The sequence below is a fragment of the Centruroides sculpturatus genome, unplaced genomic scaffold, assembly GCF_000671375.1.
Source record: "Centruroides sculpturatus isolate CEXI.00-Female unplaced genomic scaffold, Cexi_2.0 scaffold363, whole genome shotgun sequence".
NCBI lineage: Eukaryota > Metazoa > Arthropoda > Arachnida > Scorpiones > Buthidae > Centruroides > Centruroides sculpturatus.
In genome coordinates this window covers 131,590-149,508 of record NW_019384701.1, presented here as the reverse complement: position 1 = coordinate 149,508, position 17,919 = coordinate 131,590, and the positions used below count along the sequence as shown (strand labels likewise).

The window sequence follows — 17,919 nt, the reverse complement described above, 5'->3', positions numbered from 1 at the left end:
TGCCAGATATTGCTCCCAGTGATTATCATCTTTTTCGGAGTTTGCAGAATTTTTTAAAAGGAAAAACTTTTGAGGATGAGAACAATGTAAAAAAGGCTATTTCTGAATATTTTGATTCAAAACCGAAATCATTTTACAAACACGGGATTAAAAAGCTATCATCAAGATGGCAAGAAATTGTACAAAATAATGGTGAATACATTATAGATTGAAATAAGATTTAATTAAAATTTTTTGTTGCTTTTTTTGTAGATAAAAATGCGCACGAACTTATGGACTGACCTTTATGTCAAAACTAATAATTCCAATAATGAAACAAAATCTTTAAAAAAGGAAAATTGTTTAATATTACCTATGATAGCGAAATATGGCGGCGCTTCCGGTATTCTCGAATAAGGTTATCTAGTGACGATCAATAAACCGGAAAATCAATATACAAAAATATAAAATTAGTACAGATGCAGTTCAAAACAATGATATGCTTTTATATGTTTATTAAGAGATAATAAATGAGCCTTTAATCATGTGATATACATTAATTTTTGGAATAACACATAAAGCTTATTTCAAGATGAAATGTGTAATCTTATGCCATTTCTCAGTGAAAGATTCAAGGATCCATTTTTCTGTGTGGAAAATACAGTTACAGTGGAACCCCGGTTAATGAACTTAATCCGTTCCGCGACTCCGTTCGTTAACTGAATTGTTCGTTAACCGAAGCAATTTTTCCCATAGAAATTAATGCAAATGCAATTAATCTGTTCTAGTCTCCGAAATTTTTGTAATTTTATTTGTAATATACAACAATTTTCTTTGATGAAAATGTAGGAAAACATAGTATCTATCATTACAGCAACAAACATGTAAACTTTGTTTAATAAAATAGCACTGTACATACCTTCGTTTGTTGTAGTTGGTGGCAGAAAAGTGGAGATATATGAACCTTAATGCTTAGAAAAGGAATCCCCTCCAAAAAAAATAATGGGTAGCACTTCATCGGAAGATTCTTCGAGTCGAAGTCTCTTTCGGTAAAAACCCCACCAGTGGCTAAGTGGTCTTCGTACCTTGAACACGGAGAGTTCGTTCGTGAGTTCGCACCTTGCTCAGACAGGCTGGCCATGTGGAGTTTTCCGGGTTTTCTCCATGTCTGTAACGCCTAAATAGGGGCCAGTTTTCCTTAAAAATACCTCCCAGAAGACATTCCCCCTAGTCAGATCGCCCAAGTGTTGCGTTGTCATAATTTAACAAAGAAACAAACTCTTTGTGTAAGGAACAAGAAATTGATCTAGAGTTGATTGTCTTACTCTTTTAATCAAAATTTTTCTCAAATGTGATAGCTCATTGTCGTTTTCTAATGCCACTATGACTTTTTTCTTTCTTTAATGCCATATTGATTAAATATATAAATCACAAAACTGAAAAAAGAAGTATAGCACAAACACTCGGAAAAGCAATGCTTAACTCGCGCATGCCTAACACCAACAAAAATTTGACACAAAATACCGTCACGTTCGTTATCCGAATTTTGTTTGTTATCCGAGACAAAATTTTTGCAAAATAAAAGTTCGTTAACTGATTTGGTCGTTAACCAGGACGTTCGTTAACCGGGGTTCCACTGTATTAGGATTATGTATTTGAACACGATGAAAAATTGTCTTTTACCTCAATGAAAAACTTACATAATTGTATTTTCTAACAAGATTGTGCTTTGTTTCATTTTTATTGAAAGGTTTGTTATTACTTATTAAAACTTTTATCAGTAATAGATTGAAAGAGCCATTGTTACTGACTGTTATGCAAAGGGCTTCACAGGTCACCAGATCTGATTTGACATAATTTCTCTGATATATAAAAGACATTATCTATAGGTCATTTCTACTATTTAATCTAGGAATTTAGACATGCTCTATAGTTACTATAGTGGTAACTATAGAGCAAGGCCTGCTGGAGAAACTACAAGTGAAATTTAATTATTAAACATTAAGTTTGTGCATGCAATGTGATACTGTATGGTCACATTGAGTGTTTACAATTTTAAAATTTAAAACTTTGAAAGTTATTCTAGTGATTGATATATATCAAATAACTGTAGACTCAATAATTACTTTTTAACATATATGAAAGTGTACCTTTTTTTTTTTTTTNCTTTTCTTTTTAATAATAATCTCATCTGTAACAAGCAATTATTTATTGTGACATGGCTACAATTTTTAATTATATTTTTAATTTATTTCATTTAAAATATATGTTCTCCTCCTCAAATTAGTACTGTAGTGTCTTGCCCCTGTACATCATGCTTTTTCATTAGCAATGGAGTCATGTCAGTCATCTATTAACTTCTTTCGGGGAAAAGTTTTGAATTGAAATAACTTGACTTCCAATTTGCATCAGAAATTCACATATAGTTAATTGGGGCTTCCTGCCCCAAAGGTTTCCATATCTGGTCTCAGATTTTATCTATCTAACTCCATTCTCAAGATTAAGGAAAGACAGATGGATAACAGCGGGAATTTATGTCTAAAATCTTTTCAAATTGCAGTCCAGAAAACTTTGATGTCTTCTAAATGGAAATATGCACATTTTTTATTTTAGTTTTATTCATTAAATATTGTTTTATTATAACAATAATTATTGTTATTGTAACAGATTTTTTTGACATGTTAACTAAATAATTTTTGTAACTGTCTGTCAAAATACTTTAAAAAATTTCTCTTAATCTGCATAATTCATGTATGGGACACAGTTCATTGCATTCCTTGAATTCTTTAATATAATTATATATTTTATCTTACAAAAACAACGTCTAAAATAAGATTTTTAATAAATTAATTTTCTTTACTTATTTTTTTTATATTATAAAATCTGAACTATTGTTATGATTACTGTAAGTTTTTAACTAAAACTAATAAATATATACTATTTAACAATTATTATCATATTCTAGGAGCAGCACATTTCTCTTCAAAAGATGTCAGAATTTGATCAGTCAAAACAAAAGCTTCAGCAACAGTTATCGGAAGAAATAGAAAAGAAAAATGAACTGCAAACAAAATTAGATGAAGTTGCATTCAGTTTAGAGATGATGAGTGCAGATAATTTTGCTTTAAAAGAACAATTAGAATTGATTATGAAAGAAAAAGTTTGTAAATCAATTTATACTTATTTATTAGTATTATATAAAAATACAGTAAGACTCTGCTTGACACGAGGAATGAATTCCTAGATGACAAAGCACTAAACAAAGTCATTTTAACATAGAATAAATAGGGAAAGGGAAACACACGACCAAAAACAAACAGATTTTTACTTCAATTTTTAAGTTATTTTTATATTAATTTGCTTAATAATATATGTTAAAAAACACATAAACATATGCACACTGTAATGAAAAGTTCATTTTTGTGATGAAGGTTCTGGCTTTTTTGAAATTCTTGTTTTTTGCGATAAAGTCGTGTAGATTTATTTGTCGTTTTTATTTCTTTCCTTAAGCATATGTTGGTAGCAAGAGATCACATTTAAAATGCCTTGTCTTGCTTTTGCACTCCTTTCAAAATATGGATCATTCACTACAGTTTGATCAACAATTTCAGTTACCATTATCAAACTTTTACTAAGGAAATCTATACAGAAATTCTTTAGGTTTTCAGAATCTTTATTTTCTAGTTCTACATAAATTCCTTGTTCTGCCAGTTCTTGAAAATCTTCTTGGTAAGGCTCTCACCAGAAACCTGCAGTAACACCTCAATATCCTGCTTGTCTACATCACCTAGTTCTGCTGTATCAATTAGGTTGACAATTTGTTCAACGTAATGATACAGCAATAGGCTCTTTTAGTTGAGAATTCTTGGCTATTTTCAGCCATAACTTCTTTCACACTTTGTTCATGCATTCATCAGTTAATTCTTGCCAAGTGAAGTCAATATTATATATGGCATCCATGATGTTATATTTTTTCCAAAATTGCACCAAACAAACATAGATTTAAGGAAAGTTCAGCACTATGACAAATTACCACTTTTTGCTGACCGGTTTGTGTTTGGAAATAATTGAAATGACATGATAATTTGAATCAGCATAAGTTTTGAGCTTTTTTTAGGCTTCGTGCAGATCACGTTATTTGCATTTTTCATGAACTATAGAGGGCGCTGCATTTTTACAAAATGGCTACTTTATCTGGGTCTCTTGTAACTAGTAGTGTAAAATTAATCATATATCACTGTCCAATGTAATGATATATGCTGCTTGTAGCTGTTTATCGAGAAATTTCATAGAAGATGAACAATTATTGCTAGCAGGATATGTCATTATGTGGTATGGAAACAAATGAACAAGATCGTTCTATACATATTTGTGCCCTTTGTGTTAGAAAAACATCAGCTTTGACATTGTCCCATCAGGGCCAGATTTACAAGTAAAACACTATGTAAGTTGTTGCTTAGGGCCTCAAGCATTTGTACAAAAAAGAAAATTGAAGTCAAATTATGTAATAAACATTTTATTACAAACCAACGAAATATACTTTACTTTTTATTTTGTGTAGTATTTCATTAATTTTTTTCCTAAGAATTAATATAAGATCTTTTTAAAAATAATTGATAAAACCAATTTTAAAAAATAATTTTTAATGAAATGGGTATAAAAATTTAATTAAATTCAATTATAAAACAGAAGACTAGTGAAATCTCACATCTTTTTCTTCCAATATTCGTATTAAATCAGAGTCATAGTTTGATTTAATTCTTTTCCTTTTATGATTGACTTCTAAAATTGTGAAGGGTTGGTAAGGTGCCTTACAGAGTTCAGCTTAGGGCTTTGAAATGCTTAAATCTGACCCTGTGTCCCACACAAAATTACTGGCATTTTAAACTTTGAGAAAATATGTTTTAAAATTGACAGTGTAACTTGTTCATGTAAAGCTGGATAATTGGGGAAACTGCCAATCCTTAACAGTCTAATCCACTCTTTCAGAATTTGGAGAAGCTCATAAATATAACCAACCAATTTCCGAATAATCATCTGTTTTTCGTTTGGGAATAGACAAAAACTTATATTGGGCTCCCGTAAGGCTTTGAAATTGCAATTTGGAACGCAACAGAAAGCTTTGCTTTTTCTATTGCTATTCGCTAATTCATCTTTACTGCTGATAATACACAAGAATGAATCAAACGACCCAGATAGAATAGTTTTGTTTTTAAACACCAGAGGGCGAGCATCCGGTAAAAAATGCAAATATCAAATCAGTGTTAATCGAGGCAGCTTTAAGTTGGGTCTTACTGTAATTAGAATAATTCAAATATTTATTTTAATTATTGTTACAGAAATTAATCAAAAATTGTTAAGAAACCAATTACTTATTTGTTATATTAATATTTTTTAAATAAAATTAATTTATTTATGAAATTATCAATAAACTCTTACAATTTAAGTATAACAATTCTTTACAGATAGTAAAAGTTCCTAATTTTACTCTTGAAAAATTGTTTTAATATTCTGAGTTTGTTTTTTATTATGTTGATTTTATTGTGTCACTTGACTTTAATTTAAAATATTTTGGTTGATCTTATTATAATTTTTACATTTCTGTATATTTACTTTTTAATGCACTTTTATTCAAAATTTTCCCAACAATTAGCTATTGCTTTAACTTTGGAACATTTGAAAAATACAATTAATAAAAANGTAGTAGCCCCAAGTCTCCATTCATGCACTATGGTGGTTGCGTCTTGATAGCTATAAGGGTGTGGGAGATATGGGCTTGAAAATGGTTGAAAGTGGAAGATTTTCTATATCGATTTTAAAAATGTTTGAACCGTTTTAAATTCGAATTCGAATTGGTTCGATTATAGAACGATTGTAAACGTTCCAGAAAATTGATCAAATTGAAAATAGTTCGTTTGACTGGACGTAAAAATTCTCTAATTAGTCTGGAAATGGAGGACCTAATTCCTGCATTTTGTGCTATATGGGTGTGGGAGATATTGGGTTGAAAGTGGTTGACTTCGAAGATGTGTAACAATGGAAGTGTCAACAATGGAAGTGTCAATAATAGAAGTGTTAACAATGGAAGTGTTGAGTAACAAAGGAAGTGTTAATATAAAGTGGCATGCAAGATTTACAGGTGGTTTTTTGCGTTTTTATACTCATGTAAAAATTCTCTAATTCGTCTGGAAACGGGAGACCTAATTCTTGCATTCTGTGAAAACGATTAAGATTGGCTATAATGTAATCTTAATCTTAATATTAGATGTGTTTGAATAGTCAAGGACCGTTATGTGCAAGTAGTGGGGATGGCTTTTGGAGACGTGTGACGCACACGCTTCAGTTGATTTTTCATAAGTAAAAGTGTACAAATAAGAGAAAAAAGCAGAAAGTGAAAAGTAAATAGTAAAGTGTGAAAAGCAAAAATATACAAAACATTGCCAAAGCGTAAGAAAGAATTTTTGCGGTTTCTAATCATATCTCAAAGGCAAAATGTGGTGCGGAGAAATAAAACCGCAGAAGAAAGAGAAGTACGTCTAACATTGCTACGAGAAAATTATCAACGAAACAGAAATAATTAGACAGAAGAGCGACTTGAAAATTATAGGGAAACATATCGAATCAGAGAAAGATTGTGTAGAGGAAAAGAAACAGTCTTTTATATANTCCATCACATATCCAATTTGTAGGATGAACAGGTGCTGTGAGTGCAGGCCAGTCCAATACATTGTGTACTAAACTGTTGAGCATGAATTTACTTCAAGAACAGTGGAGGAATATGAAGTTACCTGTATAGCTTGTACTAGTAGAATGTATATTAGGAGATTGTAGCCATGATAATAGCAAGAGTTGGTCCAACAACAAATTGAAGAGACAAGAATCATCCCTTTAGTATACAATAGGAATATCCAAGTATTTTTGATAAATAGTTTATTTTACTGTTTCTGTTTACTGTTACTGTTTACTGTAAAATTGCAATTTAGATTTTATCTTAAAAAACATATTTTTTTTATCATTAACCTTTTATTAATGAAAACACAAATTTATTACACTAATCAAACATGTTATTTGATTAGCTGAATACTTTTATTAAATAAACATTTTTCTGTAATTTAGATATTGCTAGAAAACCATGTACAGACGTAAGTATGGTTGGACCTCTTGTGGATCTCTTATCTAGTGAAGATAATCAGACAGTTCTGCAAGTGTGTCGTGCCTTGGCTAATATCTGTTATGATAATGGTAAGACATGCATCAGTTTTTTTAATATGATTATTATAAACAAGCTTATTTAGAAAGTTAATAAAGTAATTAACATTTATTTTATAATGAAATTTTTCATATCTAATATATTTGCATCAGATAGAATATTGCTTTCTTTGTTTTTGAGAAAGTAATTACACAAATAGTGCTATTATTCATTCCATAATAGAGATATAAGATCCACCAAATAAAATTTTTTATGATATATAGTGATACCTCAGTTTTTGTTGACTTTGGTTAGCGTCTGTTTCAGTTTTCGTCAATTTTTTCCACAAAAAATTTGTCTTGGATTTTGTCGGCATACCCAGATGATGTCACTGCTAATTTTGCAAAAACAAAGAGTGACCCATGCATTTTCCTGCTCAATGTAGCATTGTTTCTCGTTGTGTGAGCATTCTGAGTAGTGCTCATACAACAAACCCGGCATGTACCATTTTGTGTGTTAATAAAAATGAATGAATGAAAAAAAAAAAATGAAATGTGTTAGCATTACCCTGTGCATCTAGCAAAACAATTCCATTACTTTCTTTTCCCTTTTGCTCCATCATGGGTCCAAAGAAAGTTTCCACAGCCAGCAGTCCTTCGAAGAAGAAAGCCACGAACATGATCGAGTTGAAGGAAATCATTGAAAAATACAACAATGGCATTAAGATTGCTGAAATTGGCTTCATGTATGGGAAGTCACCATCCATGATAAGTTTTATTGTGGCAAAAATGAAAGTAATAAAAGAGGATAATGTAGCGAAAGGCCTGAATGTAGTACCAGTAATGAAACAGAGATCGCAAACAATTGAAGATGTCGAACAGTTATTATTAATTTGGATCAATTAAAACAGTTAGATAGCTATTCTATTTTGGAGGCCATCATATTAGTCTCTTATATTCATTTCTTATTGTTTATAGTATTAAACACTATATTTATTTTTTATAAAATGTGTTTTTGGTATGTATTTTGGAGTGTCTAGAATGAATTAATTGGATTTACATTGATTCATATGGAAATAATTGCCTTGGTTATCATCGGTTTCAGATTTCGCTGATTGTTTTTGGACGGATTGTCAATGAAAACCAAGGTATCACTGTATTCATGTTTTTTGTAATCAATTTTATCACAGATTAGTAATGAAAATGTAAAATTACAGTGGGTGATCGGTTAACAAACAGATCGGATAATGAACACTTTTGCGAAAGATTTTTATGTTCGGATAATGAACACCCTACAGAACAAACACAAGAAGAAGCAACGTAAAATAATGAATACAATTGGTCTTCCCTTGTTTTCGGGCAACAATTCGAAACTTTTCGGAATGTGGGAGATGTCGACATCAACGCTCAAGCCAGTATATACCGATCAGATAGTATTCCTTCAAACTTTGAAACTCTTCCTTGTAATTTCAGCCTTTTATTTTTCTGACAAAAGAATTCTTTTATGTATTTGCAAGACTGTCGGGTAGGCACACATTAAGTTTTGTATTTTCTTTTCGAAAGGTGAGAGTATAATAGCAAAGGTAGAGAGTGGGCTAATGTTGCTGGGCAGTATGGTGTGAACAGGTCTACAGTAGGCTGCAGTTCAATCTTATTTAAGAAAAATACTGTATAATCAAGAAGACTCAAGCAGCTAAAGGAGTAACAAAAATCACATCTGAGAAATAAAGAACATCAAAGAGTTCATAATGGAACCTGAAACAGATCTGACGACAGAAGAATGCCAAGAACTCTTGAATGAAGAACACTGAGAAACTTGGCGAGATATGTTTTTATCTGAAAAAGAGGATTAATGTCGATATCTGTTATTAAAGATTCTTTGAAGAAGTGGGAGGATGTCAGAACAACAGTCTTATACCCCGTTCGCACACAATCCACGACTCACTTCGATTTCAATTTACCCACAATCTGGATTGTGACTGTCGCCAGTGGAAAGTTGTGCTGTTCGCAGAGGTAACTCGCTTGAGAAGAACCCGGCTATTACATGCGATGATAAAATTGACATAACTATGTGGTAAGTCACGAACACCAACAAACAAAATGAAAGTTTTGGTTAGAAATAAATACTTTTTCTTGCCGTATATCTAATAATAGACAGATGTCATCGTCTATCCAGATGTCTTTTTTATTTTTCTGTCGATAGCCGGACACGTATTCAGCAGCCATCTTGTATTTTTTCGCGCGCGTGGGATTGTGGGATCTCTCTTATGACTGGATCTAGTTTCAAGAACTCTCTCCAGTCGATCGCGATTTAGCCTCGTTTCAGTCGAGATTGAAACGGTCGAGAGCGTTCGCACCACGGAACTCTCTCCGACTTAAGCCACAATCTAGATCGAAATGCTCTGTGCGAACGGGGTATTAGAATGACATCCAAACTAGGTTGAGGCTTGGGGATTTCTACAATTGCAATGCTATTAATTACTTACAAAAAATCCTGAAGAAGAGAGAAAAGCAATCTTTAACACTTTCAAACGAAAAAAACATGACTAATAAAAACACAAGACTGTGTATGTATGTATTTTTACTATTACATATAAATAAACGTAGTAAGAAAGTATATATTTTTTATTTTTGAGGGTCTCCAGAGCGAATTAATTAAATTCCCATTAAAACCTATGGTAAATCAATAATTGGTTAACGAACAATTCGGATAGCAAACAAAGTCTTGGAACGGATTATGTTTATTAACCGATCACCCACTGTATTTATTGGAATTACATTAAAATTTAAAATGGATATATTTTGAATATTTAAAATTTTTTATTGTAAATTTCAAAAAATTTTCTTAATTATATAAATATTTAAATTACAATGAAATTTGTTAATAACAATTAGTCTTAATTTTAAAAAAATTTCATATTTTTATTAAAGCATAATTTATAAATTTTTAGGTTAAAACTATTCTTTAATTAAAGGAAAATTAATAAAACTATTATAATATACAATATGTTATGACTAAATTTATATAGCAATTAGCAATTGTATTATTTTATTGTCTGTATTAAAATATATATTCGAAAATCTATTAGTATAAGACTTCATTATGACTAATTTATTAAAAACATTTACTTTAAAAAAAATTAGAATTTTGCAGAGGAGGAGTTGAGAAGGAGAGAGTCTGAATATATTGGTCAAGAAATTGAGTGGAAATCTAAAATGGATAAAAAAGTAATTTTTTTTTATATATTACTGTTAATAATAATTATAAATATACATAAACACATAGAAAATATATGTATGTGTGTGTATGTATATATATACATATATATATATAACTGTTAGGATGTCTACTGCTTTGTCTTTATTTATTAGAAAACCTGCAGTGTTAAAGCTTTTTGGTTTCTGTTACAGTCTCTAGTTTCCACATAATGTTTTTCGTTAGCTTTTCTGTCTTTCAAAATTTTGTTGATAATCTTTAAGCAGTGATAAATTAAATTTTTTCTATTTAGTGCTGCTCTCTTTCCATGTATTTTACATGCTAACTCATTTCAATAGAATAAGTTTTGAGCTTTACACTAGCTAATTTTAGGTATTCATATTGTCAAATTAGTCTGTCACAACATAAGTAATGTGATACATAGTGTTGATAAAGATATGAGCATTTTTTATAGTATTACTGTAATATACCTAATATAGAATTCCCTAAACCATCTGAATAGAACTTGACATTTTAATTTTCTCTGCAATAACTAATAATCCAATAAAGACTATAAAATGCAATTCCACACTTTTACACTATCTAAAGATATTTATGATATCATAGGTTTGATGAATAGAAATGTGTAAATGTAATATGTTTATTCAAGATAAATGAACTTGAAACAAAATATGAAGAAAAAGAAAAACATCTTAAAGAACAACTAGAAGCGAAATATGAAGCAGAAATCAGTGCACGTACTTCTGAATATGAAAACTGGAAAGAAGAAGAACTAAGTAAATATGAAATTAAATTTCAAGAACTGAAAGATAATGCATCAATACAAAATGAACAAATACAACAACAGTAAATTTTTATTTTTATTTTCGGTCGCGTGTTCCCCTATCCCTACTTACTCTGTTAAAATGACCTCGTTTAACGCTGTTTCGTTTATCGTTTTGTCGTCTAGAAAGGCATTCCCTGCGTTAAGCGGGGTCTTACAATATTTACATTGATTAATTACTGACCATATACGTTACACTAATTACAATAAAACAAATAATACTATAAATTATCATCATTATTATAATATTATTAATATTAATTATTTTTTACTATTTCAATTTTTGTAGGCCCTTGACACTTGGGGTCCAGGGCTTAAGTCCTATTAATCCCTATATAGATCCGCCCCTCGTCATACTTCACCACGATAGATATGGAAAAATCTTCTTAATGCCCGTAGGGGACAGAGAGTGTTCCGCAACCGGTGTACCGCGGCACACCGTTGTGCCGTCACAAGGTGAAAGGTGTGACGTGAACTTTTACATATTCTATTAATTTCAAGTTTTATTTATATATTTNAAAACAAAATTTTCTCATTATGAAATCAAAAAATTGTCATTTAATATTTTATTAATCATAAATATTAATAATTGGAAAGATTGAAATATAAATTTCTAATGAATTATTTTTTATAAAGAATGTTTATTTTTGTTTCACATAAACTTGTTTATAATTTACTCAACATTTGCACTTCGATTACAATTCAAATTGTTTACACACAAATATAAATTGTAGTATTTTTACTGTATATGTTATGTAAGCATACATATAAGTGCATTATATTCAAAATAAAATGAAATTCTATTGACTTTTCTTTTGAAGTAGGTTTTTATTCTTTCATTCTATTGTAGTATTATAAAATTTGCAAAGACAAGTTATTGGTTTAAAAACTTAAATGAAGAAAGTATATGCAAAAATGTAGTTTTTAAATTATAAGTTTTCCAATATATACATAATGGTAGATAGTAGGCTAGTACAGATTCATATGATTGATCAAAAAAATGCTTGTTTAAAGGGATTACCCTTTGAGCAATATTTCTAGGATATTAACATATCTTAGTTCATTTAGATAAATTATTTTTCAGAATCACTTCAAATCTAGATTTATTTTTAATGATTACAAAATTTCATTGCTTTGTGAATTATTAATTGACAACAAGTCTACACCTTAATGATGATATATGAGATTATCCTTTTATATTGATAGAATTAAGAAATCCCAAACTACTAGACTATTGTTATACAAATCATCTTCCTAAAACTTTTTGCCTACTGTAGAAAACAATAACAATATTCCAATTGCTGCTAAGAGATCAGATTATAAATGATAATATAAGTTTTTCTTTAGCAGTTAGAAATTGATAATGTTTATAATTATGTGCAACTGTAATTTGATGTTGTTCTGTACTAAAACTTTCATATATGTTAACTGTTTTTTTATTTTCGTAGCAATTTAGGGTTATTAGTTTCAAATTAACTGTTAGTTGAAAACTATGAAGTTTTTATAATAAAGGACAGCAGTTACTTTTTACTTCTGTACAGTTTGTTGCTGAGCTAATGACAGGATTTTTTAAAATTCTTTTCTGCAAAGCAGCAAGGTATTTTGCTGTACCAGGACATATCTATCTCATTATAGGCTGTTAGTAAACATGTTATAATCCAGTGTAAACAGAAAAATAATGCAATCAGGAATTCTGCAGAGTTTAAGGAGGAAAAGATTTGATTATTAACAAAACGATCAAAAGTCAACATGGTGAACTCTAAAAATGATGCTCACAAAACTTAATAAAACAAATTATCAAGCTTTCTTGTCATAGGTCATTAGTTAATATTATGTTTTATGAAAATGTTTCTCAAAGAATAGAATAATTAATTACTAATACCTTTAGTCAGACCTATGCACAAGATTTTTAAAGGTTGAGGTTTAAAAAAAGAAAAAACATTTTAACATAGTTCATTAATTTTTGTAATATAAGTATATAAATAACACAATATAATAGACCAAAGAATTGAACAGATACAAAATAGTATAAGTCATTTACTATATTGTGTTTTATTTAATTTGTTTAATCCTTCCTGAGTGGAGTTAAAACCTCCATATGAATGACTTTGCTTCCAGTTAATTTACTTATCTGTTTTGATTTGATGTTCTCACTTGATTCTTCAAATGATTTTCCATTTTAACTTCATTTTGTTAAATGATTTATTAAGGACATTTCCATTATATTTGTCTAAATATTCTTAAATGTAAATCAAATATGAAATAAGAACATACATTGCATATTTAGAATCTTTCTATTAATTTGCCTATATTGATGAAAAATTGGTAGCATTATTTGTTACATATAAGTTAGTCTTTTATTTTTTTTCTATAATTGTTTAGAAAATTTTTCAAAATTCATTTTCTTTTTTTCTGCATAAAACTACTTTAATACAGGATATTTTTAAACTTATTGTATGAATTTAGTATAATTTTACATTAACTAGAAAAGATATGAAGAATAAAGTAGTCTCTTCTGATTATTTAATCAGAAGAGACTACTTTATTCTTCATATCTTCATATTGTTCTAAAACACTTGGTTGAATGCCTAACATACAAAATCAGTTTGGAGGGGAAACATTTCATATATGATAATAGGATAATAATGGAAAAATTTTGAAGACAATACAGTCAGGGATTATGAACGTATGAAGAATATATTAATGTGTTTAAAATTGATTCCAACTGCAAGATTATATATGTTTTTAATTATAAAATGCACAAGTACACAAAATTTTGAACTGATATATTTGAAAATATATGTAAAAATACGCACAAAAATAAAATATATTATTTGATTTTACATTTGATTGTTTATTGTGACATGTTATTTATAATATTACAAGCTTATATTTATATGCTTTTCTAGAAAAATAAATTCATATTGATTGATTGATTGATTGATTGATTGATTGATTAACTTTTATTTATTTATTTTTACAGAAGTCAGATGATATCACAATTACAATCATTTTTACAATCTGTGTGGAAGAATAGCTTTCAATTGTTTTATGGAACTTTTGACACATCTCAAGTTTGTAAATTCTTGATTATTTGATTATAATTTTTAATAATAATAATAATAATAATAACAATAACTCTCCCGTGGTCACCACCTGGTCATGGTGGAGAACCCAGTAATTTTACTGATCCATAGAGCAATGCAGGCTGGAGCACAAGAAATGAAGCTAAGAGTGACCACACCCACATTCTGCAAAGATATTTACCATGGTAGTAACCAGGTCTAAGTGTAATACTGGCTTGGACGTCGCCTGGGTTAACAAGGTCTGTGTTCGTGGGTTAGGCAGAGGATCACGTTCAAAAAATAGGCCATAGTCTTCCTTGGCTACTGGTGGCAAAAGCAGTACCGGTGCAAGCATGGCTACTGCAATGCCCTCAACAGACGTGAGGAACCAACTTAGTCTTGGTGTTTCTGTGGCAATGCATCCACAGACCACAAAGGCTGGAAAACCATACCAACAGATGAAATGGACAATAGAAATGAACGAATTTATCATCCATACTTACTACACCATCACAAGACTTGAAACAAACATGACAGCATACAGACAACAACTACACTATAGATTCACACAACAATATCCTCACCTCACTATCTGTGACAGTGAGGTGAGGATATTGTCTGTAAAAAGGAAACAATTATACACAACAACCTTATCCCACAAACAACACTTGAACTTATCAAACAACTGGTTTCTGATGAAATACATCAACAGACAGAATTTCAGAAAATACATCAACATTTAACTTTAATGAAGATCATATAAGTTGTCAGGATAATCCAACGACAAGCACTGATAATTGCACACACACAACAACTACCACTAATGATACTACAGACACTTCCTCATCCACCACTGATAACATAGACATAGATTTAGTTAATATGCTCCAATTTTTATTTTAGGAAACACTCACTAAATATACAGGTACAAAGACCACAAATTCCAAAAATTAACATGTCTAAAGTAGTAGGAAAAACATCAAATTATGTAAACACTCACCTACTATCACACTATAACCATTTAATTTCTACACTCTCAGTCATTCATACATTAGTTTATGCTGGGATAGTCACAGTAGTGACACACCACAGACTTAAAATACAATTGCAGACAGATACACAGAAAACACAATTCTATCACAAGCTTGCCTGGCAAATAAGAATAGAAACACAAATAAATGACATTAGACAGCAATTAGGCAGGTTGACACAATACATTAAAAACAACATAACATCCAAATTAAAGAAACAACTCAAAAACATTTTCAAGAAAATCAAAACACAAAACATGAACATCACAACACACACATTACAGAATACATTGATACACTAAAACAAAAACTTGCAGCCAAAGCACGTAGACTCAAAACATCTATGCTACAAAAACAAAAAATAAATCATTTACAAAGAATGAAAAACTTTTTTACAGACAAATAAGTACCAAAACAAACACTGACACACCAACAAAAGAACTCACAACCTATTAGTCTTCTCTTTGGTCTCATGCTGTCACACACAATGCTGATACAGGCTGGATTGAAGAGATCAAAAACTTGCACAACATATAAACTATGCCCTGTGCTGAAATAAACATACACACAATATGCTGTTAACAGAACACACAACTGGAAGACACCTGGTGTAGACAAAATTCACAATTTTTGTACAAAATGTTTACATCACTGCACTAGGAACTAGCTAAAGCTAAACATCTAACACACATCATCATCAATCCACAAGACATGCTAAAATTTCTTACTCGGGGCATCACCTACATGAAACCTAAAAACAACCATACCATAGACCTCCACACAATACAGACCAATTATACATCTTCCTACACAATACAGACCAATTATATATCTTCCTACACACTACAAATTTGTGAAGATCTGAACAGGACATCTCTTTTTATAATACCAGTTACTGATATCTACATTTAATAGTCCCACAACCATAATATAAACTGAGGTCCTTTATTTTATTAATGTTTTGTTAAACCAGAAATATTGATAAAATTTATTAATATTTTTGTTAAATCGATGTAATAAAAGATACAAAGACGAGACAACATCCTGTCAAAAACTGACAACACTTTTTACTTTTATGGCAAAAAGGGAAATTGAACTTCCTTTAACTGCCCCTTATCTTGATTTTCTCACACCATCTGGTCGGTTGACACATCAGTTCATCCTGTCAGATGATCCAGTTCTAACGTAATGGTTGGAGGAATTTGCATATAAAAGGGGTGATTTCCAATTATTCTGGGCAGTTCTTGCCACTTTTTTTCTGTGCCTGGTTAGATCTCCACCGTCTGTCAAATTTCCTATCAACAATCAAGTTTCCTGAACTACAACGAATGTCCAATGAGGTAATATGGATCTGATTTATAAACTCTCTCTCTCACATTATATAGGGATTATAGGTTCTATATTTAATTCGATTTATATATTTTATTCTCTCTTTTTATTTCATTAAATTTGATACCATTTTTGTTTAATGGCCTCGTTTTTGTCTTCAAATATCTTATCAGGAGTCCACGAGTCCTCCCCTCAGACAACTTTAATTTAAATCTTTTGTGAGAATACGGACGAGGGTCCAGGCCCTCTAATCGTCAGATCAGTTAGACCTGCTCACCTTGTCACGGGATGGCTTGATTTTGAACAGAACCCGAGTGGTAAGATTCTGTGTCGGGTTGCGCATAAAGAACGAACACCAGACAAGAAGGTGATTAAATACAACATTAACAATTTAATTATTACTAACAATACTACAATATCTTGAATACAAAGGAATAATACCATATAATAACATGGAATACCTCGTATGGAATACCTAGTATGGGGATAGTTCCTATCTCTACTGTATGTTAGTCAAAATAAGCCGAGAGAGAGAGGTTTACATTAAATTTACCTCGTTGTTCATGTTGAGATCCTGTACCTGGTAAATTCTCTTCCTGCAGAATGGAGTTGGGAGGACAGGCTGAATCAAGGAGGAGGAGCACTTTGGTAGAGCAATCACTTCGAACGAACTCCCCGAGAGTCCGCTAATCAGCCCTTTTATCCCCAATTATTTCATAATATTTTCTTAGAAATTGGTTATGACATTTGAGCAGGTGGTGTGCAAAATTCTACGATACAAGGCGTGGAGGAAGGAAGTAAAACATCCTCAGTTCTTGGAGAAGCGCTACGTGACAGAGCAGATTCACCGGATGTAAAATTTTATGACCTTATTAGGTTATGTTTAGTAATTATTTTATCATTCCCTTTTTCTATATAGCTGTGTAAAATTTTATTAATATAAAATTTTAAGTACATTAAAATTCCATATTAATTATCACAAGAACATCGTCAGATTGTCACATCACTTCCTTCCTTTCAAAAATCACACCGTCCTAAAGATAGGTGAGATTTTTCCGATTTGATATATTACTCTCTCTCTCTACAGTAAATCTTAGTATATGGGTTACATAAAAAGGATATAATCGATATCATGTGATTATATCGGGAATAATACTTTGTTATCGAGTACAATATAATATGAATTGATTACAATATAAAATATAATATAGTTCAATAACATACAATATAGGGGATATATAATATTGCTTACAAGCAGTTTAAAAGTTGGTTATATTAATTAATAAA

At 30.5% G+C, this 17,919-nt stretch overlaps 1 protein-coding gene across 1 annotated transcript in view; it reads left to right on the top strand.

Moving 5' to 3' along the window:
* LOC111627541 (centrobin-like) overlaps window positions 1–11,234 on the top strand; it is a 23,570-nt gene extending 12,336 nt beyond the window's left edge. The window contains exons 8-10 of the mRNA XM_023371139.1: window positions 2,945–3,139; window positions 10,312–10,395; window positions 11,034–11,234. Of these exons, the coding sequence (XP_023226907.1) occupies window positions 2,945–3,139; window positions 10,312–10,395; window positions 11,034–11,234 (480 nt within the window). The remainder of the gene's footprint in view (window positions 1–2,944; window positions 3,140–10,311; window positions 10,396–11,033) is intronic.
* Window positions 11,235–17,919: the final 6,685 nt, after the last annotated feature.